We start from the raw sequence: 27,775 nt of genomic DNA, 5'->3' as shown, positions 1-27,775 counted from the left end.
GACTTTAGGGGATCCTGATATGTCATGATTGATGGTTCCTTCACCTTTGATAAAAAAGAGTTCTCAGTGTCTTTACTGTTAAATTGAGAACACAGTGTTTTATATCTTCATCTGCATGAGACAGTCCTCTTCTCTGCTTTCCTTTCCTGTCCAGGAGGCATTTTAGTATCAGCACCAGAGCAATACAGTTGTGTATCATATTCTCAAAAAGCATCCCTGTTCTTTCTTATCTCTTCCCACCACAGGCCTCAAAGGAATCCACTCTTTGTAACAGACATTGAGCTAGACAGCAGTGGCGTCCTCTTCAGCCCCTCTGTGGAGAGCTTTGAGACATCTCTCATTTCTCTGTTCGACAACGGAATCCTGGCCACTCACAGTGTCCCACAGCTGGAGCAGGTGAGCACTTCTGCATCAACAGCGATACACCTGTGCACGTGTCAGTGCACTGCAGCTCAGCAAAGACACCCCTGAGCTTGTCCTGAGGGAGGGAGGTGCAGAAGTGGGTACTTGGGAATTCAGTTAAATTAATCTGGGCACAGCACTATGCTCATGCAGTTTTATTCTGATAGGATTTCTTCAGTGTCCCCAGCCTTGTAGCTCTTTTGTCTGGTGGTTGTTTCTGCTTTGGTGCTGCAGGTTCTGTGGACATATTGACACTCTGGTTGCCCTGAATGCATGGTGACTGGTAAAAGCAGACTCATAAAGGAAATAGCACTGTTTCCAGTTTTGTTTGATGCAAGTCTCTTCTGCATATGCATCCTTCTGTCTGCTGCTGTGAAAGCCCTGTCTCCTTAGATCCTCATTTTTTGGGGAGAAGGGCACATAAAACTGATCAAACAATTCCTGACACAACGTAGAAGTGTGGACTGCAAGAGTTCCCAAAGGTGCCATCAGGGATTGCCTTGCCTCTCTCCTGAGGAGGTACGGTTAGTTCTGTTTGTCCTGAAAGACCTCTCTCCTTCCTCTTCCAGTATGTGTTGGAGAACATGGATATCACAGGCACCCCCATGCTGGAATCAGTGGGTTTGCAAGAGCCAGAAGTAGAAGAGCTACGTGAGGCTCTGCGCTCTGCCATTCAGAAGACTGGGATCCCTCTCCAAGCCTACAGCAAGAGATACGAGAAGTTCTTAGAGATAAATAACAATGACATCAAGTACTTCCTAAAGTAAGTGGTTTCTGACAAAACCCCTGTGACTCCAATGACAAGCCTTTGTAGAAGCTGTTGTGTGGATGTGCTGATGTGAGAGTGTGGGGCTGTTCTGAGACCACGTGCCTCAGATGTGAGATCAGGCCCCTGCCAGAGGCTGCCTTCAGTCATGGGTGACAGTCCATGCTTTTAGAGGACATTGGTGGCACTGGGAATTTCTTCCTGTCTCTGACAGCAGTCACATTCCTGTCATGCTCATCAGTGTAATTGGAGATATTAATGGCCCTACAAACGAATCATCCTGTTTGAGAATCAGTTAGCATACTTGACTCTGACCTCCTCCCTATAGTGTCTGCTAAGGCTGATAGCATTCTGTAGAAAGTAATGTTTTCTTTTGTTTCAACCTCATTGTTTTCATTGCCAAAACTCTTTGCACCTATTCTGTCCTTTAGCCTCTGTTTCTTTAATGGACTTCTGTTTAGGTCTTACGTTTTCTCCAAACAGTGGGAATGAAGCCCTTTTCTTATTTTTTATTCCAGGTTAATCAATTTACAAATCCCATCTGGCAAATTCCTGTCTTTCCCCGAAATACACTGAAGTGTCTACCCTCCCCTGAAGAGCCTCCTGATCTTACCCTGTTTACACTAGTGCTTTTATATTGTCTCTCCCTCTCTTCTTGCCATATTTACTCTTTCATCCCTTTTTTCTACTCCTTTTCTTCAGCTAAAATATTTGTGCTCTTATTCCACTCTGCACCTATTGTGTAAATGTATGCCTTATTAATTTCATGTCTTGATCCTTTGAGTGGACACAAACAGCCTGGATGCTCAAATATTCTTAAGGTCTATACAAAGCCATTTTTTTGTTGGTGTTTTAATTTACAGAGACTATGTGGAGCAATTTCCACCTACTCGGGAGGTGTCGAAGATAGTAGATACATACTTGTCTGAAAAGGAGACCCTGGACCACCTTCTACCTAATTCTATTATCATTGGCCCCTTTCAAGTCAGGATAAAGCATATTAGGCATAGTCTGTCTGGTAAACACAAAGCACTTGCTATTGCCATGTTGGACATGCTGGCTAAAACCCTCCATTCACAGGTGCAGAAGGTAAGTTAACTGGTTCAATGGATTATCTGTCTCTGTCTTGTCTTGTCCTTCGACTTTTGAAGTTGCTGTGTTTTTGTGAAATGACCAGAAGGCCACATTAATGAGGATATTTTAAAGATCACACTGGGCTGATTATTTAAAATTGAAATTATCAAGGATATATACAAACTCAACCAAATGACAAATTAAATATATTAAAAAATCACTTGCCTGAAAGATGTAGCTCTTGAGATTAAATTCTTCAAGAACTTGCCATTTTACAAAAGCATGTTGGTGGATTGAAAAGATCTGTCTAGTAGACAACTGAAAGTCCTTCTTCTTCCTCTGAGGATAACTGGAATATAGGCAACTGCCTCTGCTAGCTGATTGTCTAAATCTGTTATTATCATCATTTTCACTATATACCTGCAGTTCCTCTTCCTCTTTTTTTTTGGCAGTCTCATTCTGTTTGAGCTCCAATGAGATGGATGGGAAAAGAAAAAAACAGAACAAGACTGTGTATTCATCACTTATACCACCTTCAGAATGGGAAGTGGGAGGATCAGGGCAGGTTTCCCAGTTTGTCTATTAGCGGTTGGTGACTTTTTGATGGTCTTTGCTGTGTCCTGCTGCAGATCTGTGAGGTATATGAAACCATCAGCACCAAAATGCATGAGAGACCAAAGAACATTGAGGAGCTGGTTGAGCTGCGGGACTGGCTGAAGGGAGTGCCCGAGCAGCTGGCAGTGCAGGAGGTAGGGCAGGCTCTCCTTTGGACAGGGACATCAGGGGAAGTGAGGAGGAAATTTGTCAATGCAATGTGTGGCTTCTTAGAGGCAGAACTCCAGTTTTTTTACTTGCATGTCTTTGCGTGCAATGCCACAAGATTCCTGGCTTTGTATTTTTATAATTCCTAAGATTCGTATTTTTAAATATACATATCATAAATTTAAATCTCTTTGCAAAACAAAATAGCAGTTAAAAATCTTGCCTAAAATACTTATGTATGCATTTTGCTGCCTTCATGATCCATTCTGCATTTGTGTACTGAATGGCTATCTTCTAAAAATGAATCCTATTTTCAAGAAAATCTTTCTGTTACCCAGTGCTCAAATTGCTGTTAATATATTTTTTCTAATAGGACATTTTAGCACCGAGTTATTTCAAAGTTATTTGAAGTGTAAGTCTTTTCCCAGCTGAACAAATGGGGAACAAAGGCATCAAGCTGTAAGCTTTCTTGTCCATGCCAATGAGGGAACCTGGAGGATAACCTAAAACACTCAATTTCTGTCCAGCGCTTTATCCACTAGGTCACACTTCTTTTCATTCCCATGGAACAGAGGGTGATGATGGCATGATCATTCAAAGAACAAGGGGTTGTAAATCCATTCCCACTGTTCACATGGCACAGAAGCAGCCCACATAACTTTAAGCTTGTGTGACTAACGCTCTTCAAAGGCACCTCATGAAAATGAGGTGTACTCCAGAGAGTTGGAATCAGCATGGTCTAAAGGTGTCTACTTTTTTTCTCTTTCTCTCACCCTGTGCAGCAACTGATTGAGGAAGTCATGGAAGATTACAAGGTCATGGACGACTTCCTTTACAATCTTACCGAAGAAGATTTCACTGACAAGTGAGCACAAGGCATTTCTCCCACTGTCAAAGTGGGACTGTTCAGCAATTACCATTCTCAGTGCTTCAGGGGCCATGTGTCTATCAAGGGCTCCTGCAGAACTTTTAAGCGTCTCTCAGGCTATATGAGCACTGAATTCTTGAAATGAAGTTTGTAGACAAGAAGTGTGAGTTCATGCTGCCTTCTGGCCTGGGGCAAGGCAAACTGGTAGCTATTAACCTGTTTAACATAGTAAAGCCCTTTTCTCTGGGTGGTTTTTTTTTTTTTTGGTTTTTGGGGTTTTTTTTTTGAGATACTTGCAAGGTCTCAAAGTGCACAGTTTAGTCTGTGCCTGAAACTAAATGAACACTTCCAAGATAGGAACACTGACAGGGTTTTCTGAAGACTAGGAAGAAATTTGAACCCTTATTATTGCTGCAATTCTTCTTCAAGCATCTTCCTCTTAGTTTTATTATTCCAATTGTGGTCTGACTATGCCCCAATAGCAGAGTCAGTTCACAAACACAGCTACAGGGCTTCTAAAGCTTGCTCAGCCCAGGAAGCATTTCTCTTATGACATGTACTTGGTCCAGTATGTCTGCAACCTGAGTGAGTCTGTGCAGAGTGCTCCTGAAACTAGAAACATGGGGTGCAAGGTGCAAAAACCCCACAGAAGCTGCAGGAAAGCAGCTCAGCCCCAGGCCAGCTTGGAACAGGCATGGCTGTATTCCCACTGCCCAGACCAGCCACAGGCAGGGCTGGTAGGGGATGGCTGCATCCCCAGGTGCTGGGAGGGGTGTGACCTCCTGTGAGTGTAGCGTGCAAACCTTGTACTGGCTGTACATGGAGGCAGTAATGGATGGGCTCTGGCTGAGCATGAACCAAGACACCTGTCTTGGCGTGAGCAGCCAATTTGTGCAGCCTTTCCTGGATGTACAACGCTCTCCCCAGGGCACTCTGCAGAATCCAGGGCTTCCCTGTATCTGGGTTACGCTGGCCCCTCAGTGCCCTGCTTAACAGGAGACTGGCTTTTTCAGTAGCCCTGAAAAGCCATAAGCCGAGACTCTGACCCCATTTTTTTCAGTTCCTTGCAAATACATTCAAAGACAGACATTCCCTCTGGATGCCAACTGTTATTTTGCTGTCTCCTAGCTTTTCAGCAGTGTAGTGGATTTGTTCCTTTTAAAAAGGCCCTCCACTTCTCCCCAGCTCTCTCCAGCTGAATAGCCTAGTCACAAGGACTGCATATCAACAAGACAAGCTGGAAAAAATGTTTTGTTGAAACCACATGTGTTTCTGTTGTTGTAAAGCCTCCTTGTTTGGTGGGATTTGGCTTTCTCATTATGTTATTTTCAGCATTTCAAACATATACTCAAAAAGCTTGTGTCTTTGTATCATGTGAGTGCAGGTGGACTGCCAGTTACTGGCCAGTGAAAATGTCTAAGGACTCAGAGTCCATTCGGCTCCAGCACATAGACGATGAAGAAAGATTTCGCAAAGCGCAGATTTTGGATCAGAAGGCATTTCAAGACAAACTGGAGGAAATGCAGGTATTAAGCCCCTGACAATGAACTGTCCATAGAAGGGCATCTTGAAGCTCTTGTGGTCAGCCAGGAGGGAAACTTTCAGACGAGGTTTTACTCAGATGAGTTTTGAGGTGAATGTGTTGTTAGACCAAATATTAACAAACCCTCGCTTGGTTTTTTTGTTGGCTTTTGATTAAGAGTTTCCTTTCTGTGTAAAAGACAAGACTCTGCAGAAATGCTCATTTTTCATTGAGAAGGTGTTTATACAGTGTACCAATTCTTGGTGCTCAGGCAACATGGGCACCTCCTTTTTCTTTTTTGTGTACTCAGTTCCCTGCAGAGCATCTCCTGTGATGCGCTGCCATCAAGGGGGAAAATATAGCATTCAGCCATGGAACTCATCTTGTGGGAAAAGACCCTGAAATAATTGCAGAGTTTTGGAGCTGAAATACCTCTGGTGTCTGCTAAAACAGATTGAAATTTATTTTTTCCTCAGAAACTCTTAAATTCAGGGGAGGAAAGCCATTTTAGAAAGGTGGAATCACTGACCTAGATTTTCTTGGAAACAGGTTCCCAAAATGATAATACCCCAACACTGGATCAAAAAACCCAAACAAATAAAAAACAAACCCACACAAAATACCAAAGCAAAATCCAAACCAAACAAACAAACCCAAGCCACCGAAACAAAACACAAAATTTATTAGAGAAGCTCTAGATATGTGTTGTTGAACAATTCTTGGAAACAAACTGAGTGACTAGTAGAGCTATCATTTACACTTCATTGGTTCTGTAGCAAGTATCAGTATAAATTCAGCATCAAATTTGGACACAGACTTATTGTTCCTATTCCTTGGGGATTAACTATTGTCACAAAGAGGACAAGCAGTTGGTCATTACATTTGCAGTTTCCTCCACCTGACCAGTGGTTATTGCTTCTCCTCACCACTTTTATCATGGTCTAAACAGAAGTGAAATTGGTTTGGGGTAGGTGAAATCATGAGCATAAAAATCTTGCCTTTGAATGTAACGAAGAGCACACCAGGAAGCTGTTATCTCTAGAAGCAGCACTCAGCTTCAGAGTCCCAACTTGTGCCTGCCTTTTCTCTTCCAGCTGACTGTAGGTGGATTTTCTGTCCAGTCAGATGTTAACCAAGCCCATGAGCTGGCTGAAGATGCAAGGGATGTCCGGAAAAAGCTGAAGGAGCTTCAGGATTTGGCAGTTCTCTACAACAACAGGGAAAGACTCTTTGGCATCAAAGTTACCGATGTAAGTGTCAGGTCCTGTACCCACAGGACTCTGATCTTTGTTGGGATTTCTAGGTGGTAGGTAGAGCAAATAATGAGACATAGTTTCTCAGGAAGGAATCCTTCATGCTGTTTTGGTTTATGTGGGGAACTGCTCCTCAGTCCTGTAGATTGGCTACACTGCTTCATCGCTCCACTAGGCTGCAGAAGAGCTGATCCCAGGCAAACGTGGAAGGCTGCTCAGGGTCTGATATTTCCACTATTTCTGTGAGAGACTTTGGATGCCCACAGTGAGATCTGAGGGATGTTCATGAGGAGAAATTGGCTGGAGAAGGTCTTGAAGCAGCAGTTAGGATGCATCCATTTCTCTAAGGCTGTTGCTGGAGGTCTATAGGTGTGAATGCGAGTGGTTGCAGAGTGGGTGCTGGCAGCTGGCTGGGCTTGGAGCGTGGTGTTCTCCTAAGGCAACAGTTTATATAGTTGTAAACACTCATTTTGCTTGTAGCTGCTCAGCTGCCAATGAGTCATTGTCATCCACATCCAGCCCAGTCTGGCTGCAGACCAGAAGTGGAGTTCACATGATGATCCTTTCCTATCCATCAGTCTGTGGTTGCTTCTCCTTCCCTGTAAGGGGCCAAGTTTTAATATGATGATGCTGTGTGCTTTCACTGATGGTGTCCATCAAAATCTCCTCATTCTGCAGGAGAACTTTGTAGAGGAAAGTGGAAAGAGTGCTTTCCATGGCACACACATGGTGCAGGCACAACTCCACTGGATGTATGTTGGCCTGAATGTGTCAAGCCCAGCTCTGCTGGTTGCTCTCACTTGGAATACACATTGTTGGCCCAGGAGAAGATAGCCTGATATATCCTCTTGAAATACATGTTTTCTCATTGCTGGCTTCAGATTCAAAAGAGTTGGGGTTTTTTTGCCTTTTGACATGTAAGCTGTTGTTTGAAGGTGAATACACTTGTTGTTTACATTGTTTTTAATTTCTTTCTAAAGTACAGTGGGCTGAACAAGATGCTTAAGGACTTCCAGCCATACTATGATCTCTGGACTACAGTGTCAGACTGGATAAAGTGGAATGAGAGCTGGATGAATGATTCTCTCCTTAAAATTGAGGCAGAGGAGCTAGAAAAGAATGTCAATGACTCTGTTAAGACCATGCAGAGGTGTGTGAAGCAGTTCAAGGATTCACCAGGTAGATGCACAGTCTGGGGAAAGGAAGTTGGTGCATATCAGCATTTTGATGTGAGGCATGTCACAGAGTGCTCTAAACAGGAATTATCAGGATGTCACAAATGCTAGCAAAGTTATTTTCCGTTTTTTTTCCTGAAACTATGATGATTCACATCTAGATACTAGTTAGATGCTTGAAGTACCAGCCACCCTATGATGCTGCAGTTAGTATTTAATATATATATATTATATATATATTTTATATTTATATTTATATTTATATTTATATTTATATTTATTTATATTATTTATATTGTGCAATAATCCAGGTTAGTCACAGAGAGTTACTGTATAGCCCACTGGCTAGACGTGTGGGTTTAAACCCTCATGCAAGTCAGGCAGCAAGGGAACTTGAATCTGGGTCTTGCAGGTGCTGTTTTCTTGGCCAATCTTATTTTCTTTATTGGCCAATGCATTTAATGGAAAGCCAGAAGAGGTCTTGATTTTGTTATGAATAAAATGAAATTGCAAAATCTGGAAATGATCTCTGCAGTATAATAACAATTTTCCTTCTTGCCTGAATGTGTATGAAGTTTAGATGATTGCACTCAGCCCTTGCAATTCACATGAAGGTCTTTTGACCATTTCTCCTAATAAAGCTGAAATTGAGACTTCAGTTGTAGCTTAACTTGCCATTCCCTGGTTCTCAGAGATGTGTTGGTCATTCTTTAGAGCTAATTCTAAATCTCCTGCCAGATGGCTTAGATTGAAATATATTTTGCTGTGGGTGATTTTTGATTCATCCTTTTTAACTTGAACTTGCTCTTAAACAATGCCATGAATCAGCCCCAATGGAGGAGGTGATGAGTGGATGCATGAGTAACTATGAATCATTATGATAAACAGAAATACTAAGAATACCTGCTTATGTTCGTTGCAATATTCTCTAGTACCTGGATATTTGTTTTGTCCTTTGCATATCCCCAGCAGGGAGCACGAGGTGATCACATCTTTGCTGCAAGCACACAGTTCAGCCATGCAGGGTGCAATAAAAGGAGGCACATGCTATAGCCCAGTTTTGGAAAGGAAGCAAGTCCCATGTTCTTTACCTGCCCATTGTTTTACTCACACTAGCACAAGCCAAAAAAGAAAAGGCAGGATGTGAACAGTGCAGAGACTTTCTAGGATACCCCCGGAAAGAAAAGCCCTTTCCTTCACTTTGTCCTTCCTATGAGGCAGAAGTACTTTTGTCTCTAGCATGGCCAAAGGCTGGCAGGGCCTCTCCTACACACTTTCCATTTCCAGGCTGGGATCCCAGCCTGGTTCTAGCTCCTTAATGTCCGTCTCCTGTTAAGGGTGAGCTGAGCTGTGCTGTGAGATAACTTAAAATGCAGGTTTGTTAAGAAGTGAATGTCTTGAAATGATGACTGGAACTTCCAAAATATCTACTAGGCAGATGATCATGCTTCGGTTGATATCAAGAAGTTAGATTTGTCTGCCTCTCTTCTTCTGGTGAGCTCTAGCCTAAGGCAGACTTCAGCTTAGCATGGGCTTGCCTGTAACAGGCTTTTGGTAATAGGCATATCTGTTTCTTGGGAGCAGGCTTGAATCCTGGCTTAGTGGCCATGTAAAGAGAGCCTTCATATCCTCCTTACTTCAACCTGCACCTTCCAGTGCTCTCACCTGCTGCTTACCTACCCCATACCATGTGACTACATGCACATCAGGCTTTAGACAGCTTCTAGAAGTTCCTTAAGGAAACTTCCTCACACACTGTTGTTGCTGATTTTCACCCCGTTGTTCTGTTTTTCCCACTGAAAGACTGCCAGAGTGTGGCCATGGAGTTTCGAGACAAGATGGACGATTTCAAGCAGTACGTGCCCTTAATCCAAGGGCTGCGCAATCCTGGGATGAGGAGTCGGCACTGGGAGATGCTGTCAAACCAGGTTAAGGCCGATGTCGAGCTGGAGCCCAGCATGACTTTTGGCCGCTGCTTGGAATTGAACCTGCAGGACCACATGGAGAGTGTTCTCAAAGTAGCTGAGACAGCCAGCAAGGAATACGCCATCGAAAATGTGAGAAGAGAGGCCTTGTTGTGTCTCTGCTTGCTTCTCAAATAGGTTTCTGTTGAGCAGGCAGTCATTGCCTTGGGTGATGTTCCTGTTTTCCCAGAGTGTTAGACACATTCTGCAACACAAGTAAAAAGGTTGCTGTCCTTACAGAAGGGAGTGATGGCCACACAACTTCCACACAGTAGAAGAACTAATTCTGTCTTGTGCAGGATTTCAGTTGTGGCATTAACAGCACTGCCTTATGGTTATGTTGATCCACTGCTTGGGTCTCACTCCTCACTGTGGGATTAGTGACTGGTTAAGTTAAAATAAATTGATTGTCTGCACTCTGCCATTCAAATGTTATGTCAGGAGGATTAGCTGTGACTAGAAACAGAGATGGCAAATCCTTTAAACCAGTAAACGTGCAGGGAAACCTTTCTAGCTCTGGAGATTCATAGATTAAATAGTCTTTCAGCTTCAGTTCATCAGTTCAGATGTGATCTAAGATGGTTTTGACCTTCTGGCAGCTCTTGTTCTCTGAAATCTTAGGCAAGTTCCCAATGGATAGTTCCCCTTTTGTCAAAGCTGTCATTAATCATAGTCATTAAAAAGCCCTTTGCTGGCAGCCTCTGTGCATCTAGAACATAAACAGGCCTGGAGGTGAAATTGCCATTTTTTTCCCCTCAAGGTGTTTGTTTCAGCACTGGTGTAGAGGTGTTGAACCTGTGGGCAATGCAGAGGAAATGTGCTGTTGCTGACTGTGTCATGCATAAAATACACAGCTGCAGTTTCCAGTGGAATCCAAGAGTGAAAATCTGTCATTTTCTAGAGAGCAGCATTAAGAGAGCTGTGGAAGCTGTGATAACCATTTGCAGAGGTTGTATCTGAAAATTAAATTGCTTGTCCCTCTGTTCCAGGCACTCAACAAGATAGAGGCTGAATGGAAATCTGTTTCATTCATTGTGGTGCTTTACAAAAACACCAATACCTATATTCTGAAAAGTACCGATGACATTTCTCAGCTCCTAGATGATCATATTGTCCTGGTTCAGAGCATGTCTTTCTCACCCTTCAAGAAACCTTTTGAGGAAAGGATGAACTTGTGGGAAACTAAGCTGAAGATGACACAGGTACTGGTTTTTACCCACACACGTGTGGTGGAGGCAGGCAGCTGGGCTGTTCTGCCATGCTTGGACGTGGACACTGCAGTTGCTGCTGGGAACTGGGAGGGCAATTATCAAGAGAGTGTCAGTCTTTAGGGAAGAATCGGGCCTGTGAAAGCCCTCTGACTCTAGGAAAGTAATGCAGCTCTTTTGCTGCCTATTGCAACATGTTTTGGTGGGGCCAGAGCTCGCCGATTGCTGTGAGTAGTGTTACTGGTCTCTCTAATCATACTGTACTAAGTGGACCTTACAGATTCTTACAGACCCTGTGAAATCCGTGCTGATCATCCACATCTCAGTGTAGGAAAGCACATGGGAGACTGCTGTTTAAGCAGGATCTGCCAGACTGTGTCAGCACTTGCTCATCAAACCCGGAGCACCCAGCAGGACTCTCACAGCAAATAGCAGTGCTGCAGGAGAAAAGTTCCAAAACTTTTGGAAAGGGGAGTGCTAGGAAGTTGTTAATTATTTGGAAAGGAAATTCCAGCTCCTGAGCTTGTGGGTACATTTTAGAAGTATGGAAGGTGTAAGTACTGCATCACCTCTTTTTTTCTTTCTTTCTTGTTTTTATTAAACATGTTCTGGTGCGCAGTTCGAATGGTTTTGTTGAACAGGTTCATAGCATGGTGTCCTGATATGCTTTTCTTGTTTCCCACTAGGATGTCCTAGAGGAGTGGCTGAACTGTCAGCGCTCTTGGCTCTACTTGGAGCCAATCTTTAGCTCAGAGGACATCAAAAGACAGCTCCCAGTGGAAAGCCAGCGCTACAACATCGTGGATAAGGATTGGAGGCGTGTCATGAAGAGTGCTAATGCAAACCCTGAGGTATGTGCCTTGATGAAAGCCAGTGCAGGTATCTCAAACACCTTGGAGCTGTGCTCACACAAGGACTGTGTCTTTGAGTCATTGTTTCAATAATGGTGTGGACATGAGCACTCCTGTGTTAACTGTGTAGCCTAGCCCAGGGCATTGTGCTGGGTCTCTTCTTTTGGAACTTGGCCTTTTTTTTCTGGTGCCTGAATGGACAGAGCTATTCCCTGTAGTGCCTTCCACCAAAGTCTCCACCCCACCAGGTTCCTCCTCCTCAACACACAGACTCCCTGCCTCTTAATGACTCTTGTAACCTGCATTGGTTGTAATCCATAAGGTAACTCCTTCAGTTCCTCCTCAAGACTGATTCTCTAAGTTTTTTAGAACCATTGTTTTTGCCTATTTTTGTGTCCTGCTGGCAGTGCTCTGCTCTCTTCTGTTCTCCAGTCTCCCCTTCCCAGGACTTCTTCACTGCTTGTATTCCATATTACAAATGTTGGTATTTAGGGGAACCCAGAAATGCTTGTCTCCATAAGGGCTGTTTACCCTCCTTACCCACAAAGCTTACACGTCTCCAGATCCCTGAGAATTCCTGTAAATGAGTCATTTAAATCCCATCAGTAACATCACTGGGCAACCCAATTATCTCCCACATGCTCAGAATACTGATGCTTCCTCTGTTACACATTCTGTTGTAGGTGATTTCTTTGTGCCCTGATCCAGAGCTACTGGAGAAGCTACAAAATTGTAACAAACTACTTGAACTTGTGCAGAAAGGGCTGAGTGAATATCTGGAGACAAAGAGAGCCGCTTTTCCCAGGTAACCCCGAATTTCACTGGGCTAGATTGCACTCCCTCTTTCAGAAAATATGAAAGGAGAGGCTCACTGCAGTTCATTATGCTAAGAAAGAGCAAAACCACCTAAGCTTAGGATTTATTCATGGTCTGCAAACATAAGCAAAGCTGTGCCTTTCAATGCTGCCATCTCATGGGGAGAAAACAGGCACACACAAATGTGGTGAGTTAAGGGCAGTCTGGTAGCATCGTTGCATATCTGTGCCTCAGGATTTATGTAGAAAGAGTGAGGTAAAATTAAAACCTCTAAGAAACTTTGTCTCTTATTCCCTGAAGGAAGACTTCTATTCTTTGATACTCATTTAAACCCTCTTTGCTTGGAAGTAATTGACTTCTGCAGAGGGAGAAGTCTGTTTCTACAGAAAGAGAGATGGCTGGATGGTGGCTGCTCACCTACACAATTACAAAGAGATCAGTGAGCAGTCAGAAACAGTCTCTTCAGCAAAATGCTTGTTCCCCATCATGCCAGCACTTAGCTCTTGATGCAGCAGTAAACAGAGCCTCTCCTCATACTTCTCTCTGTGTTTGTAGGTTCTACTTCCTTTCAGATGATGAGCTGCTGGAAATACTGTCCCAGACAAAAGACCCCACTGCTGTACAACCTCACCTCCACAAGTGCTTTGAGAACATTGCTCGGGTAGGCAACGCAAGCCCACGAGTGGCTTGGCCCACCTTTGGAAAGCTGTGTCGTGGGAACTTGGAGGTGTTCTGAGGTCTGGAGGAATGTTCACATTCTGCTGTATGGAAATGTCTCCCGGGATCCTGAAACTGTACATAGGCATTGGAAGGTGCTGCCTGTCCTGAAGTGGGATCCCAGCAGCCTCACTTTAGGCATTTCAAAGCCAGGCATCTGCCCATGAACTGGGTACCCTTAGTTGTCTTTCAGACAATGGGGAGGAAATAGGCATATGCAAAGGATGACTCAGAGAAATTCACTTTATATCCATCCTAGGAGGGGAGGACACTCCCTCTGGAGATGTGTGTCCATCTCACCATGAAGGCCAGGAGAAATAGCTCTGACTTAGCTTTCTACTCACAGGCACCTTGTTAGGATGGAATCCCACTCCTGCTGACAGCCCCAGAAGGGACAAGGGCTGAACAAGCCTGAGCTGAATTAAGTTTCTGCCTTCATCCCTACTTAGGAGCTGGAGTTAACCTGGCTATTTTTCCTCTTTGTTATTCCTAATAGACTTCAGACTCCATAGCTAGTCACAGCTCAAACCACCACAATACTCAGACAGTAAAAGCAATCTCCTAGTCATTAGTTTGGAAAAATAGAAAGGAAATTGAACTGGAAACATGGTGCAAAGCCATTGGAGTAAATAAGGGGACTTTCAGTGATATGCTGGGGCACCGGAGAAGCTGTTAAAATTTTACTCTTAAAAGCAGGCACTGTGACATCAAGGGAAATTATTTGAATCTACAGAATTGAGCAGGAGTCAAGGGTCTGAATCCTAGACAGGCAATGAGAAATGTTCATCCTACCTATAATTTGATTTGCTTCACTCAAGTCACACCAGCAATGTGAATCTCTTGTTTTCATACAATCATTTTCCATTATTTGGAGAGGTCATTTTGCACGTCTGTCGCACACTTTATTATCACTACTGGCAACCAAGTTTGGCACCAGGTTCATAATGAGCAAACACTGGTGTAGGCTGGCTGTCCCCTAGGGGCAGGAAGGCAGGGAGGGAAAAGAAATCCTCCACTCTTATATCTCCTGTTGTGCTTCTTCCATTAGCTGAAATTCCAGGAAGACCTACAGATCACCCACATGTACTCTGGTGAAGGAGAAGAGGTGAAGCTGTTTTCTCCCATCACTCCCAGTGAGAATGTGGAGGACTGGCTGGTGGAAGTGGAGAAATCCATGAAGGCCAGTGTTCGGGACAACATAGAAAAATCAATTGGCGTTTATCCAGAGGTAAGAGTTTTATTACAGACTGGCAGGTCTCTGATGTGTTGGTTCCAGGCTTGCCACAGAGGTCACCAGAGGTGGGGCTGATGAACTTGGGATGTATTCTACAAGATATTAAATTCTATTCCACTTTCAAAACACAGCCTTTAATACAGTTGTGTGCCTGTAAGTGCAGAATGGGCAGCTGGGCAAAAAGCTAATGGTCCAGCAGAATGCAAACCCTGCACACTCCCTCACAGCTTTCCTACAGCATAGAGCAACCCTGTATGAATCCATATCTATCATCTCTCCAGACTACTTCCTCTTTGAAAGGATCTTCTGCTTCAGCTCTGATGTCTCATGCATTGTGCTAGGGGCTGGTAAAAGTAATCAAGGCACATGAACTGTTGGTTTCAGTCAGTGCATAGGGGATGCATCTTGGCTCTGGTTTCTGTATAAAAGCTATGCTGGTGTAAAATTGAAATTCCTAATCTAGGTAGGGAGAAAGGCTGAAAAATAAAGAGGCCTCGGATGTTACTTTTTCTTATTTAGACTGAAAATTTGAAAGTAGGAAAGTTAGAATAGACTAGAGGAGGGGAAACATTCTTTTGGGTCTCAGATTCCTGCTCTTCACCTGCTAATGGCTACTTGTAACTGGTTACTGCAAGTGGCATAGTGGAGAGAAGGTACTTGCTGTACCCAGTGCCTGAAGATGATTACTTCACAGCAAGTCAAGGGGAAAGAAAAGGAAAGCCTCTTACACAAGAATTCAGTGTTGATTTGTTAATCATGCAACTCAGAGCAAGAGGACACAGAAATAAATAAATAAATAAATAAATGTCTTAACACCTTTTTTCCCCTTTCTCACACCTAATTTTTTCTATTTTAAGACTCCGCGTACCACATGGGTCTTGCAATGGCCTGGCCAAGTGGTCATTGCTGGCTGCCAGATTTTCTGGACAAAGGAAGTGTCTGAAGCTCTGGAGGCTGGAGATTTGTCCAGCAGACTTTACCCACAGCTGAGTGCTCAGGTATGAAAATGGATATAAGGGTGAGATTTTGCCAGATGGAGGCTTTTCAGTCATCAGACCTCAGACAAGTTATAAACACAGCCAGGACAATACTGTTGGGGAAACAGAGACATGGTTTTGCATAGCACTGTTCAAAACAAGTGATAAAACAGGTTGTCTTCTTAATTATTAGGGTATTTGTCATAATAAACCTCAAATAATATACAGGATTGATAATATGATCACCACCTGAACACTATAACAAGGTGAAAGACAACTTCTCCAGGGTTACCCAAGAAGCCAAAGGTGAAGAACTGAAGTGATGGACGGTGTAGGAAGCTGCATCCTTCGTATCGGTTCTGTGCATCTAATCACACCTAATACCTGAGAGTTATTACCTCTGGACTTCATAGTGGCTCTTTCTTTTCACCTGAACATGGTAATGGTTTAGGCAAAACTCAGCTCTGAGCCAGCCCTGAGTAGTATTTGCTTTCTGAGCAACCATTTGTACTTCTGAAAAGAGAAGAGGCAGAAGTTGCCTGAGCACAGCATATGATCTGAGACTTAGCATGCCCTGAGTTTGACTGCATTGTGTTGGTACAGAGTGGATTGCTTCAGGATACTTTCCTTTCGTTCCCCAGCTGGGAGATTTGGTGGCCCTGGTCCGTGGGAGGCTGTCCAAGATGCAGCGAGCGGTGCTCTCAGCTCTTATTGTGATCGAGGTCCATGCCAAGGACGTTGCAGCAAAACTGGTTGAGGAGAATGTAACAAGCATGAACGACTTTGAGTGGATCTCCCAGCTCAGGTTAGAGAGCACAGCTGTTGAACCTCACCTGGCCTTCCTGGCCAGTCTCCATTGCCCTTACCCATCAGCTGTGTCCATGGCAAATGGAAACAGGAGTATGAGACAGATCTAGTTTTGATGGCATCCTCTTTGGCAATATAAAGTAACCCATGCCATGATGTTTCACTGTGACAGGCCATGCTCCTGCCCAAGGGGTGCAATGCTTGATCCCAGGTCCTGTGAGAACTCCTGTCCACCCTGTTGTGTTACTTTATCCTTTCTGTTCTCGAGAGGGAAATCCCTTGACATACAGGTCTCCAATCCTGCAGGCTGTAGTCTCGTGAGCTGCTGCTTTGTCTGCCAGGCAGTGTTTTATCTTTCTGATGCCATGTTCACTCACCATTAGATACTACTGGACAAGGGGAGACCTGTACATCAGAGCAGTCAATGCTGAGTTTATCTATGGCTATGAGTATCTGGGGAACACTGGCCGTCTGGTTATCACACCCCTCACTGACAGGTGAGACATTTTCTTCTGGGTAACAAATGCACCTTTTTTCTCTTTTGTTTATTTTTTTTTTTTTCTTCTGGATGAAGAGGATTAAACCAACAATCTGACCATGCAGGTCCTACATCTTAATGTATGTAAATAGAATCCATTTGTACAGTAAAGGACTACTTGAGACAAGTGCACAGGGGCACCCTGGTTTTGGTTGCTACTGTATTCCAAGTGATCAGTGCTCAGACTGATTGCTTTCATTCTCCTAATTTCTAATGTAGTGCTCTCATATAAAATGCCCACCTGATAGCTAAGGAGCTCTTCTAGAAACCAGCTAGTACTCTAGAATATGCAGCAGAAATAATAGTTTTACCCTTTTGTAACTGTCTTTTTTCTGCAGAATGAATTTGTAGCCAGTGGCAGAAGGATTTATCCATGCAGGCCCCCATGAATACTAATCAAGGCCACATAGCTCTAACTCCTTTGCAGAATGCTGCATATCTAAGCAGTTTTGTAGAATAATGAAAGATGGATTCCTCCTTGTCTCCAGCTGTATAGCTCATATGTCTCCATGCTGAAGTCAGTAGTACAGATGCTTTTTTTCATCATCTGGTCTCTTCTTTGTTGTAGGTGTTATCTGACACTTACAGGAGCTCTGCACCTGAAATTTGGAGGAGCACCTGCAGGACCAGCAGGAACAGGCAAAACAGAAACAACAAAAGACCTGGGCAAAGCACTGGCAATCCAAACTGTAGTGTTCAACTGCTCTGACCAACTCGACTTTATGGCAATGGGCAAGTTTTTTAAGGGACTAGCCAGGTACAGTGAAATGCTGAGTGTCATTATTGAGGGATGCTGCACACTGGGAATTGGTGGGTATTTTTCATAGCAGCCCAAAAGAACAAGAAAAGCCCTAGCAAGGGGGTTACTGAGTTCCAGAATGAGCAAGGTAACAAAATTCCAGCCAGAAAGAAGGAATGGTTGATCCAATTATAAAAAAAAAAAAGAGATAAAAGGAGATCCTTGTTCATTTAAGGCAAAATTGAAATGCTTTGCACTAATCCACAATGCACTAATCCACCTGTGCAAATGTTTGCAGCTTTGGCCTTTATTTTAATATCATCTATGTTGGACTGAGATTCAGCCCACAAGCTGCTTAATCTTAAGAAGAAGAGAATCTGCTGAGGGTATTCAAAATTGAGCAGCCAAGAGAGACTGCTCTAAGCCCTGAGGGATCCTCTCAGAGAGGCTTCTCTCTTCTCTACATTTCAAACAGAGCTGGTCCAATTAGTCTGTTGCACACTGGTGAATCTGAATTAGTTACTCCAACAAAAGCTGATATTCTTTTCTCAGATGTTTTCTTTGTAAGTAATTTAACTTCTTTCTTAAGCTATGCCTTGTGGGAAGATCGCCTTCCTCATATGCATGCTTCTAGCTTTATATATAGTTTTCCAAACTCTGAAAAATGGACTTAAGCATTGTCTAAACTGTATCTGCTGCACTTACAGCTCAGGTACAAACCAGGAATTCAACATGACACCTCTTTAAAGCTCAAATGTGTAACATGGAGAATTTGTCCCAAGCTCTAGGATCAGATACTGCCATGGGCACTCATCATATGGGCTGGGATGCACAGTCAGGGTGTCCACTGAACCAGGACACAGTGGCTGTGTCACTGTTTGCCATGGGACATCAGGGCCCTTTTGTGTTCTCTTCTAGTCTCTGTTATGCCTACCTAGTATGTGGATATATAACTTCTAGATCTAGCTGAACATTTGACTGCAAGTTTGCTCCTGTGTGGTGTCCCTGACTCCCTTCATTCTTCCTTCCTTGCCCAGCTCTGGTGCCTGGGCTTGCTTCGACGAGTTCAACCGCATCGATATCGAGGTGCTGTCTGTGGTGGCCCAGCAAATCACAACCATCCAGAAAGCACAGCAGCAGAGGGTATGTAAGGAACATGTGGATGCAAAGGCAGGCAAAAATATCTCCACTTGAGGTAGTTCAGGCAAGCCCTTGTCCCTGCACACACCTTCAAGCTTCACTTCTCAGGGGCAACTCTTAACAGACATCCTTGAGGAGAGGTTTGAACAATGTCCTAACTATGGCACATCTTATCAGTCTATTACAGTCAACATCCTCAGGGGAATTTTTAACTTCACCTTAGTCTATACTGCCAGAGTTACCCACACTCTCACAGGCTAAAGTACCTCTCAGCTTGAGCTGTAGTGCCAGCAGACTTTGGTGTGGGAGACATTCTGATACAGATCCGCTGAGCTGATCAAAATTGGAGCTGTGATAAAGGCAGTCAGTGTTCTGACATGAGTTGCTCAGCACCAAATTTGTCTAAATGTGTTAACGAAGCTTTGGTGGATTCACAAAAGCCAGTATGTGCAGAAAAATGCATATTCGTGCATTGTAGTTGTGAATCGTTGGCTTTAATGGAGATTCAGCTGTCAGCCGGTCTAGCAGCCAGCCTCTGCTTTGTTCTCTGGAGGCCCAGAAGGGTTAAGACCTGAATCTCCTTGACTTTGGCTTGGAATTAGAAACTTGCTCTCTGTAAATTCTTCTGCATTACTTTATCCCCCATCTGAAATTACTACCTACACAGCTTTAAAAAGGATTTAGGTTTCTCTTTGCCCTCTTTGCCATGAGTTAATTCAAGTCTGATCTCTAGTGCAAAATAAATGGAAAGACGTTTGTTTACAGCTGAAGGGATAGAAGTCCGTTCGAGAGTTTAAAGAAAAAAAAAAAAAGAAAATTTAACCTATCAGTAAATCTTCCACAAGCCCAGTCTTTTAAACAGGGAAAAATATTGCTGGTAATACTGGGTTCCTGCAGTGGGACCAGATTGAGTCACTGTTGTGGGCAGCTCTGTGTGTGTTTGTGCTTTATAATTTAACAACTAAAAGCTATTGTTCTCCTCTTGGAAGATTCTGCTACATTATTAAGTTTGCAGGCCAGGCTCTGTTCTTCGAGGATGATCATATTTTTAATTTTCCAGGTGGAAACCTTCATATTTGAAGGCACAGAGATCCCACTGGTCCCATCCTGTGCAGTCTTCATCACAATGAACCCAGGGTACGCTGGGCGCACTGAACTGCCCGATAACCTGAAGGTAAGGAGGGCAGGCTGCACAGACAGAAAGAAGAGGGGCAATAAAGGTGCTGGGTGCTACCTGGACCCACCAGTGTGTCCATGACAAGAGTTAGGGTGTGATGCTGGTGGAGAGCCTCCAGGATCACTTTGAGATTTGAACCACATGTGTAAGGAAATGGCACTGTTCAGATTGCAGTCTGCCAGGATGCTACAGTGACAGCTGCCAGGCACACTCATGTTGTGTCCTCTAAACAGTCTGGAATGGATACTCAGCCTTTTCAGTTTGCTGGGAAGAAAAGCAAGAAACGACAGTGTTTTGAACATTGTGTTGAATCTCTATGTTCCAGGCTCTCTTTCGTCCTGTGGCTATGATGGTCCCAGATTACTCCATGATTGCTGAGATCTCACTCTACTCCTTTGGGTTTAATGAAGCCAAAGTCCTTGCAAAGAAGATCACCACAACATTCAAACTATTGTCAGAACAGCTCAGCTCCCAGGTAGATGCCTTAATGTCCAAGACTGTTTTTTAAATGTGAGACTTTCTCAGCCTAGGCATGAAGTACCCAGATGGTTTTCTTGGTGCCTTGTCATAGCATATCTCAAAAAGGTCACCTCACCTATTCTTTATCTTCCTTCTTTCTTTCTAATTCTCATTTCTGCTCCTGTGGCTGGACTTGGATTCACCTTAAATCCTATTTAGGATTACAGTGGCAGGACAGTTGAGCCAAACAGCTCTGCCTGCTTTTCCTTCCATCTAGGATTTTTCGTTGTGCACTTATTCTCATCTCTCCCATTCATAGACTGTACAGCTGAGGACTAATTAGCTGTTTGAAGGATACTGAGACTAGAGTTGGATGAAGGAGGAATTGTTCTGAAGGCATAACTCTCTCATATTTCTTTTCTCACCTGCTAACTGAGTGCATGCTTAAGTTTACTTTTTTAGTGGTGCTCCTCTATCTGATGATATTGTTTCCTCTGTGCCTTTTTCAGGACCACTATGACTTTGGGATGAGAGCTGTGAAGACTGTCATCTCAACAGCTGGCAATCTCAAAAGAGAGAATCCTGATATGGATGAGGTAAATGTGCTTGTACTTCACTCTGCCATAGACTTATGGGGCCTCATACAAGAGGAAAGATCTCTGAAGTCCTGAGTTCTCAAATCCTTGCAGGAGCTGATCTGCCTGCGAGCTATTAGGGATGCCAACGTACCCAAATTCCTGCAGGATGACCTCAAGCTCTTCAATGGTATTGTCTCTGATTTATTTCCGAATATCAAAGAAACACCTGTTGATTATGGCATCCTGGAAGAAGCCATCCGCAAATCCTGCCTCCAGGCAAATCTGAAGGATGTTGATGGTGAGGGGAAAGGCTCTCCAAAAGCTCCCTCTGGACCTGGACCTTTAGTCCAGCATGCTGCCCTAGGAAAGAGATGTGTTCCCAGACCCACTCTGCATCATCTTCCTGTACAGGTTTTGTGACTAAATGCATCCAGCTGTATGAGACCACCGTAGTTCGTCATGGCCTGATGCTGGTGGGACCAACAGGTTCTGGGAAGACAAAGGTATGGGTGAGACACTGTGCTAGCCCCAGGAAAACAACACCTACCTATGCAGTGGGTTAAGTTTTACAGAAGACCCCTACTGGCATCTAAAGCTCCTCTCAGACAGAAGTCAGGGCACAAAGATGCTGCCTGTTAGTAATAATTTATAGCCATGGGGAGGTATATTACTAGTTCACTTTTGAACTGGGAGATTAGACTGAGGCTCATTAGTTCTGCTGCACATTTCTGAGGCTGAGACATACTTTGACCTCTCTAGGTGCTTCAGGCCTCTTGCACAGAAGATCTAACTTTCTCCTCCACTGCATATAGAGTGCTTAATTTCTGTGCTTTTATTTCAGCCAGTCATCTTTGTACTATGATATTACCCTTCACTATGTCTCTTTTCTCACTGCATTTGAATGCAGTTGATGTGAGAGCAAGTGGCTTTGTCGCTCTGGAGCCATGGCAGTTAACTCTCTGGCTGTCCTGCTCTTGCAGAGTTATGAAGTCCTGGCAGCTGCAATGACATCACTGAAAGGTCAGCCTGCAGCCAGTGGTGGGAATTACGAAGCAGTCCGCTACTTTGTACTGAATCCCAAATCCATCACAATGGGCCAGCTTTATGGAGAGTTCAACTTGTTAACGCATGAATGGTAAAGTACAAAACCTTCTTTCCTTTCTTCCAGACAGAAAACACTTTCCTGGTCTTGAGTGTCTTCTCTCCAAGGCTGAGAACCGTTTGGGGTGGTGGCATAAAACCAGAAGCGATCAAGTCCTTATCCCCACCCAGCTACAATAGCCAGTCACGGCGATTTAAGCTGACATCCCTCATTGTGCACTTGGCCCGTCTGCCAGCACATGCCCAGACAGTTCCTGCAGCTCAGCTCACAGCATTAACTGCAGAACAATAATTCAATAGCTTTGGAGCACATGCCCCTGCTCCTAAGATACAGCAGCTTAAAAACACTTGCTTTGCTTCTGAAGAAAAGTGACCTCTGTACTGTGCACTTGAATTGTTCTGTATAAATACTCTGGTATCCTTGAGTGATGAGGAATGACTTTGAGGCATAAAGAGGAATTTCGTTCCTGTTGCCAGGGCTCCTGCTTGCTTACATGTTTTGGAAACAAGAACAAATAGCCCACTTGCCCTCTTTATAGCCAGGTCCTACTGTATATGTTTCCATATGTGACCTGAGGTTGACTTTGCAGCTCACTTTATCCATAAGCTAGGATGTGAGAAGCAGTGTGAATCTCCCTTTGGCCCTGTCAGCCAGCACTTGTCTCAGGGCAAAGCTAAAGACTGTGTTCTGTTAAATGAGGGAAACTAAACATATATAAAACTACCTACCTCTAGGAAAAGTGCAAGCCAGCAAACATTACTGATGCTGTGACCAGAGCTTCCCAGCTTAGAATCTGGTACATATTTACTGAAGGACATTTTATAGGCCCTCCAGTTAAGCTCAACAGTTTATTTATGATGTGACTCTACACGGGCATGTCAATATGACAAAAAAGAAAAATACAGCAGTTGTGTAAAATATATTTACAGACAAATCCATCTGCTTTAATTAGCTGAGCTTTAGAACAGACTGTTTTCCCTTGATCTCAGTAACAATACCCTGGAATTCACTAGTACTATAAAAATAACAAATAATTATTTAATAGCAGTAGTCAAGTCCAGGGTCTGAATGGAAACTCTGCTCAAGGTTTCCATGTACAGATTAAATTCTTGCTGTCAACAGCCAGCATTCCTTGTGTCTGCTCTCCTGGTCACCAGCTCCAGCACCACCTGGGTCCACAGGCAGCTGAGGATGGGGAATTTCAGTTATAAAGAGGGTAGGGTCATGCTCTTTAGCCTGGATTTATCCTTTTAACCTTGCGAAGCAGAGAAAAAGAGGCACCTCCAGAGAGCAGATAATCTGCCTGTGACCTGAACTGGATGCTACCAAGGCCTCTTTACTCTTCACTAAGGACAGAGATGTTAAAGGAAAGCTTGACATCTTATAGTTAAATGACATAAATTCCAGATCCTGATGCCCAAAGAAATTGCTTTGTGGTGTCACTCAGGCTGAGATGTGTCTCAGTAAAAAAAAGAATGAGGTGGACCTTTCTGCAGCTCATGGATAAGAGAGACACATGAAGCAGGATAAGATTGCCTTTTGTGGTGGGAACTTTGCCATTTATTTCAGCAAAACCAGAATGGGCCAAGCCCTGCCTTCCTCCTGCCTTTCAGGACAGACGGGATCTTTTCCACACTCATGCGTCGGGGAACCGTGGCCACTGACTCCAACAAGAAGTGGTACATGTTTGATGGGCCAGTGGATGCTTTGTGGATTGAGAACATGAACACTGTACTTGATGACAATAAGAAGCTGTGCCTCAGCTCAGGGGAAATCATCAAGATGACAGATGTAACTAATCCCTCCCACTTTTGCTGCCTGTTGTCTGTACTCCTTCCTCCCTGCACTGAAATATGTATCAAAAGTGAGCAGGTCTTTATCCTTTCTTTTCTAATTTCCAGAGCATGACCATGATGTTTGAAGTCCAGGATTTGGCTGTTGCTTCCCCTGCCACAGTCTCCCGCTGTGGCATGGTTTACCTGGAACCCAGCATTTTGGGGCTGGAGCCTTTCATTCAATGCTGGCTGAAAAATATGCCAGATGTCATGCAGCGCTTCGCACAGCAGCTGGCATCTCTCTTCAAGAGATTCCTCCAGGTGAGCTACTGTTCTGTTCCAGCCTTTCCATGTCATCTTGAACATCAACCAGCCCACACTTGTCAAGGCCTGGATCTAAATGCCATTGTGGTAACATTTCCTACCAGCATAATATCTATCATGGAAGCTTCTCTGTGAATTTTGTGGCTTTAGTAGAGGTTACTCACTGATCTCTGTAGATGTGACTAAGTCTTATTGGTCATTATAGTTGGCTTTATTTCATTTCAAAATTATCTTCTGGACAAAACCATCCCTAGTGCAGTTCCATAGCTTAGAATGGAGTACCTCCAGGGAGAAGGTTGTACAAGCAAGTCTTGTTATTTTTACTCTGCTGATAAGCCATTATTTTAATGAAGAACCTGGAGCTACAAAGGAAGGCTCTAAAGGGAGCAAACCATTTAACAGCAGTGATAGCACAAGATGCACATAAGTGTTGCACAGAACCAAGAGGGAGGCCCAGAGGTTTCTTGGTGTTAAGACTGAACCTAGGGGCTTGTTTTGCTTTTCTCCAGTAAAAATGATGGTACTTGGGATGCAGTTGGAAATGGCAGCATTCTCAGTCATGGTCTCCCTGCTAAACATAACATGATGGAGGTGAACAAGAAGGTAAAACCAAAGACAGCTGTGCTGCATGGTGACACTGAGCTGTCCCTGCCTGTCTTTCCAGGAGGCCATCGACTTTTTACGAAGCTCTGTGAAGGAGATAATTGCTTCTACAGACGGTAACCTCACAATGAGCCTCCTCGTGCTCTTGGAATGTTTGTATCAGCCTTTCATTCCCATTAAGGTAGATTTTGCTACCTCTGTCACTGTTACTTGTGTCTGTAACTCCTAAGGACGCTAAGTCATGGAAAGGGTTAGTCACCAGAGAACAAGATGCTGGTGCAGAAAGGTCATTCTGTAGCTCATCTATGTGGCAGAAGGTAATGCAGCATCCAGCAAATCACAGGTAAACCTGGAAGGATTATGCTCTGTCGGCTGAAGGAACACAAGATAAGCTCCATGCCTACCAGGCTGGAGGGCAGAGGTTCACTTTTATTTATAGCAGAGGGAATTGGAGAATGAGGGGAAAGCAGAGATCAGGGCTGAGCAGTGATGCACTTCAGATTGCAGGTCCTTTGAGAATTGGTATTGAAGAAGGCTGGACAATTTTCAAATTAAAAACCTAAGACTAAATTCTTCTCCCATCTCCTTTTGAGTGACGTTAGTTCAGCAAAGGGAGTCTCTCAAGTACACCAATGAAACTACAAATTTTAATCCACATAATATATTAACAAGGCCTGTGAAAAACTGGCTAGAAAAAAATACATAGAAGCTGAATAGAATTATGAGCAAATTAAGAAGAGTCTGGGGTTTGTGTGCTGTAATTATACCTGAGAATTTTTCTTCTGCTTGTCTCTGGTTCTAAGGGATTTAAGACAATTCCCCGAGAGAAGATTGCTCGTATGGGAGAGCTGATTGAACCTTGGTTTATATTTGCCCTGATCTGGAGTGTGGGTGCTACTGGAGATTCCCTAGGTCGTGAGGCCTTTAGCTCATGGCTCAGGAAGAAGATGGCAAAGGAAAGGGTGAGTAAAAGAAAAACAGATCTTCTCTAGTTATAATGGAATTAGTAGTGAGGAATGGGGATCAAAGCTGAATGCCTGGAGGCTTTGGATGGACTTCCTGTTGGCATCTGGTATGCCACTCTCTCAAGGGGACTCCTGGAGCTGGAAGTTCTGGGAGAGACCTGAGCCCCCTGGCCTGATAGTAAAGTCTTCCTTGAAGTAGTGCATATCCTCCTGTGAATTCAGCTGAGTGGCAGCCAGGTTCACCACAGCTTTATTCTCACAGGTCCGGTTACTCTTCCCAGAAGAAGGACTGGTTTATGACTATAAACTGGATGATGCTGGGCTTAGCAGTACTGAAGAAGATCTGGATGAAGAAGTCCCCAGAGAGGTAAAATATTTAATTTTTAATTCCAAGCTGGGTAATTTAGGAGGAGGGACCAGGAAGTAACATAGTCCTACAGGATTTGAAAGGATTTTCTCATCAAGGGCAAAGAAGAAAGGACTATAGAAAGCAAACAGGAATGTTTAAATCAAAATTAACCTTTTCATTGAATCAAGAAGCAGTTTCTTGCCTTCAGAGCTGTGAACCAGATCTTTCAAAGCTGAGCCAAGAGCTGGTCAGTTGATTCCTATGTGTCTCTGTCAGTGCTCAGAAAAGTGAGTGGTGGTACAGGTGTGGCTGCTGGAGGACAGGGAGAAGTCATATGGATAGATCTGTCTGTGTTAGAAAGCAGTGAACAACAGCAGAAGAGCTATGTGCAGCAGAGTCTGGAATAGCAGCACGGCAGATAAATATTCCATCTTTTTCACAAGAGACAGCAGTGTAGGGCATGTCAGGGTCATCTTGACTGACAGTCACCAGACTCTGGGCTAAAAGGAATTTAAAAAGGAGGGAAAATGCTTCCCCTTCCTGAAATGAAACAAAGAACCCTACAGGAGTGTCAGGTACTTAACAGAAGGTGCCAGTGTGGTCTCTGTGGGAAGGCCACATGGGGTGGTCAGGAATGTAGATTTTCTCCTGTATTCTCCAGCATAGCCCAGGCAGAAGCTCTATCTCATTTGTATAGTGGCCTCTGGGAGGCTCATATGCAGCTTCAATCTAGCACAAGAGATCCATATCTTGTACGAGTAGAAAACTTCATGTGCCTCTGAGTGCAACAGGGGTGATGGCACGGAATGGAAAGACAGGAGCCCAGATAAGCCCTCTTTGGCCCTCTGCCATGGGCAGAATTCCTATTCTTGCAGATATCACAAGTGCTCCAACCTGTTTTAATCCCAGTTCTCAGAAGGGAGGGCAGGTGTGTTGCTGCTGGGGCAATGACCTCTAAGTCTCAGGCTCTGTCCCCCCCGCAAAAGTAACGAGTCAAACACTCCCAGCATTTCCATACAGAAAGGTAAGGGTAGCAAGACTCAACAGAGGGGTTGGAAACCTGAATTTCTCACCAGAATCCAAGCTATTACATAGAGAGCAGTGACGGGGAAAATAGCAGAAATAGTTTCCTTTTTCTTAGAAGGGACAGATGCCCCCTCTAAGCAGACTCCAATCTTTCAGGTACACTGGGAGGTGTGGCTGGATGCTACAGCAAAGTTCACCATGCTTCCAGACACCAATTTCTGTGACGTTATTGTGCCCACAATGAACACAGTCCGAATGGCCTATCTGCTGGAGCTGTTGCTCACCAACTATAAGCCAGTACGTGCCCAGCCTTGTTTTTGAATTTTTTATTCAACCTCTTCTTCTCGCAGTGCACTCAGAACTTAACAGCTACCTAATACTATGAGATTATTTCCCACTTCCATGGATTTGTATTTCTCTGCTCCAAATCGGCGCTTAAGCACTGAGTTATCCATTCGGTCCCCAGGCACCATGCCAGCACCCCGAAGGGATATCAACACTCAGTTGTTCATCAAAATGCAGGAATTGCTAGATAGCCCATCACCATCCCTCTTTACCTGTTTCCTACAGTACCACTTTGTACTTCTCTGGTTGGATTTCATCC

General features: G+C 43.9%; 1 protein-coding gene across 1 annotated transcript in view; it reads left to right on the top strand.

Moving 5' to 3' along the window:
- DNAH1 (dynein axonemal heavy chain 1) overlaps positions 1-27,775 on the top strand; it is a 71,982-nt gene that overhangs the window by 15,865 nt on the left and 28,342 nt on the right. The window contains exons 12-42 of the mRNA XM_053989438.1: positions 246-396; positions 972-1,165; positions 2,032-2,257; positions 2,872-2,991; positions 3,787-3,869; positions 5,257-5,398; positions 6,489-6,644; positions 7,628-7,826; positions 9,626-9,879; positions 10,776-10,988; positions 11,681-11,845; positions 12,529-12,650; positions 13,217-13,322; positions 14,427-14,606; positions 15,470-15,610; positions 16,231-16,394; positions 16,780-16,893; positions 17,503-17,691; positions 18,711-18,816; positions 19,874-19,987; positions 20,316-20,465; positions 20,959-21,045; positions 21,139-21,325; positions 21,439-21,530; positions 22,008-22,162; positions 23,743-23,920; positions 24,031-24,225; positions 24,893-25,012; positions 25,635-25,793; positions 26,059-26,163; positions 27,328-27,468. Coding sequence (XP_053845413.1) covers positions 246-396; positions 972-1,165; positions 2,032-2,257; positions 2,872-2,991; positions 3,787-3,869; positions 5,257-5,398; positions 6,489-6,644; positions 7,628-7,826; positions 9,626-9,879; positions 10,776-10,988; positions 11,681-11,845; positions 12,529-12,650; positions 13,217-13,322; positions 14,427-14,606; positions 15,470-15,610; positions 16,231-16,394; positions 16,780-16,893; positions 17,503-17,691; positions 18,711-18,816; positions 19,874-19,987; positions 20,316-20,465; positions 20,959-21,045; positions 21,139-21,325; positions 21,439-21,530; positions 22,008-22,162; positions 23,743-23,920; positions 24,031-24,225; positions 24,893-25,012; positions 25,635-25,793; positions 26,059-26,163; positions 27,328-27,468 — 4,708 coding nt within the window. The remainder of the gene's footprint in view (positions 1-245; positions 397-971; positions 1,166-2,031; positions 2,258-2,871; positions 2,992-3,786; positions 3,870-5,256; positions 5,399-6,488; positions 6,645-7,627; positions 7,827-9,625; positions 9,880-10,775; positions 10,989-11,680; positions 11,846-12,528; positions 12,651-13,216; positions 13,323-14,426; positions 14,607-15,469; positions 15,611-16,230; positions 16,395-16,779; positions 16,894-17,502; positions 17,692-18,710; positions 18,817-19,873; positions 19,988-20,315; positions 20,466-20,958; positions 21,046-21,138; positions 21,326-21,438; positions 21,531-22,007; positions 22,163-23,742; positions 23,921-24,030; positions 24,226-24,892; positions 25,013-25,634; positions 25,794-26,058; positions 26,164-27,327; positions 27,469-27,775) is intronic.

This window comes from Vidua macroura, chromosome 13 (genome assembly GCF_024509145.1).
Source record: "Vidua macroura isolate BioBank_ID:100142 chromosome 13, ASM2450914v1, whole genome shotgun sequence".
Taxonomy (NCBI): Eukaryota; Metazoa; Chordata; class Aves; order Passeriformes; family Viduidae; genus Vidua; species Vidua macroura.
The sequence above is the reverse complement of the archived record's forward strand: the minus strand, read 5'-3'. Positions and strand labels throughout refer to the sequence as shown.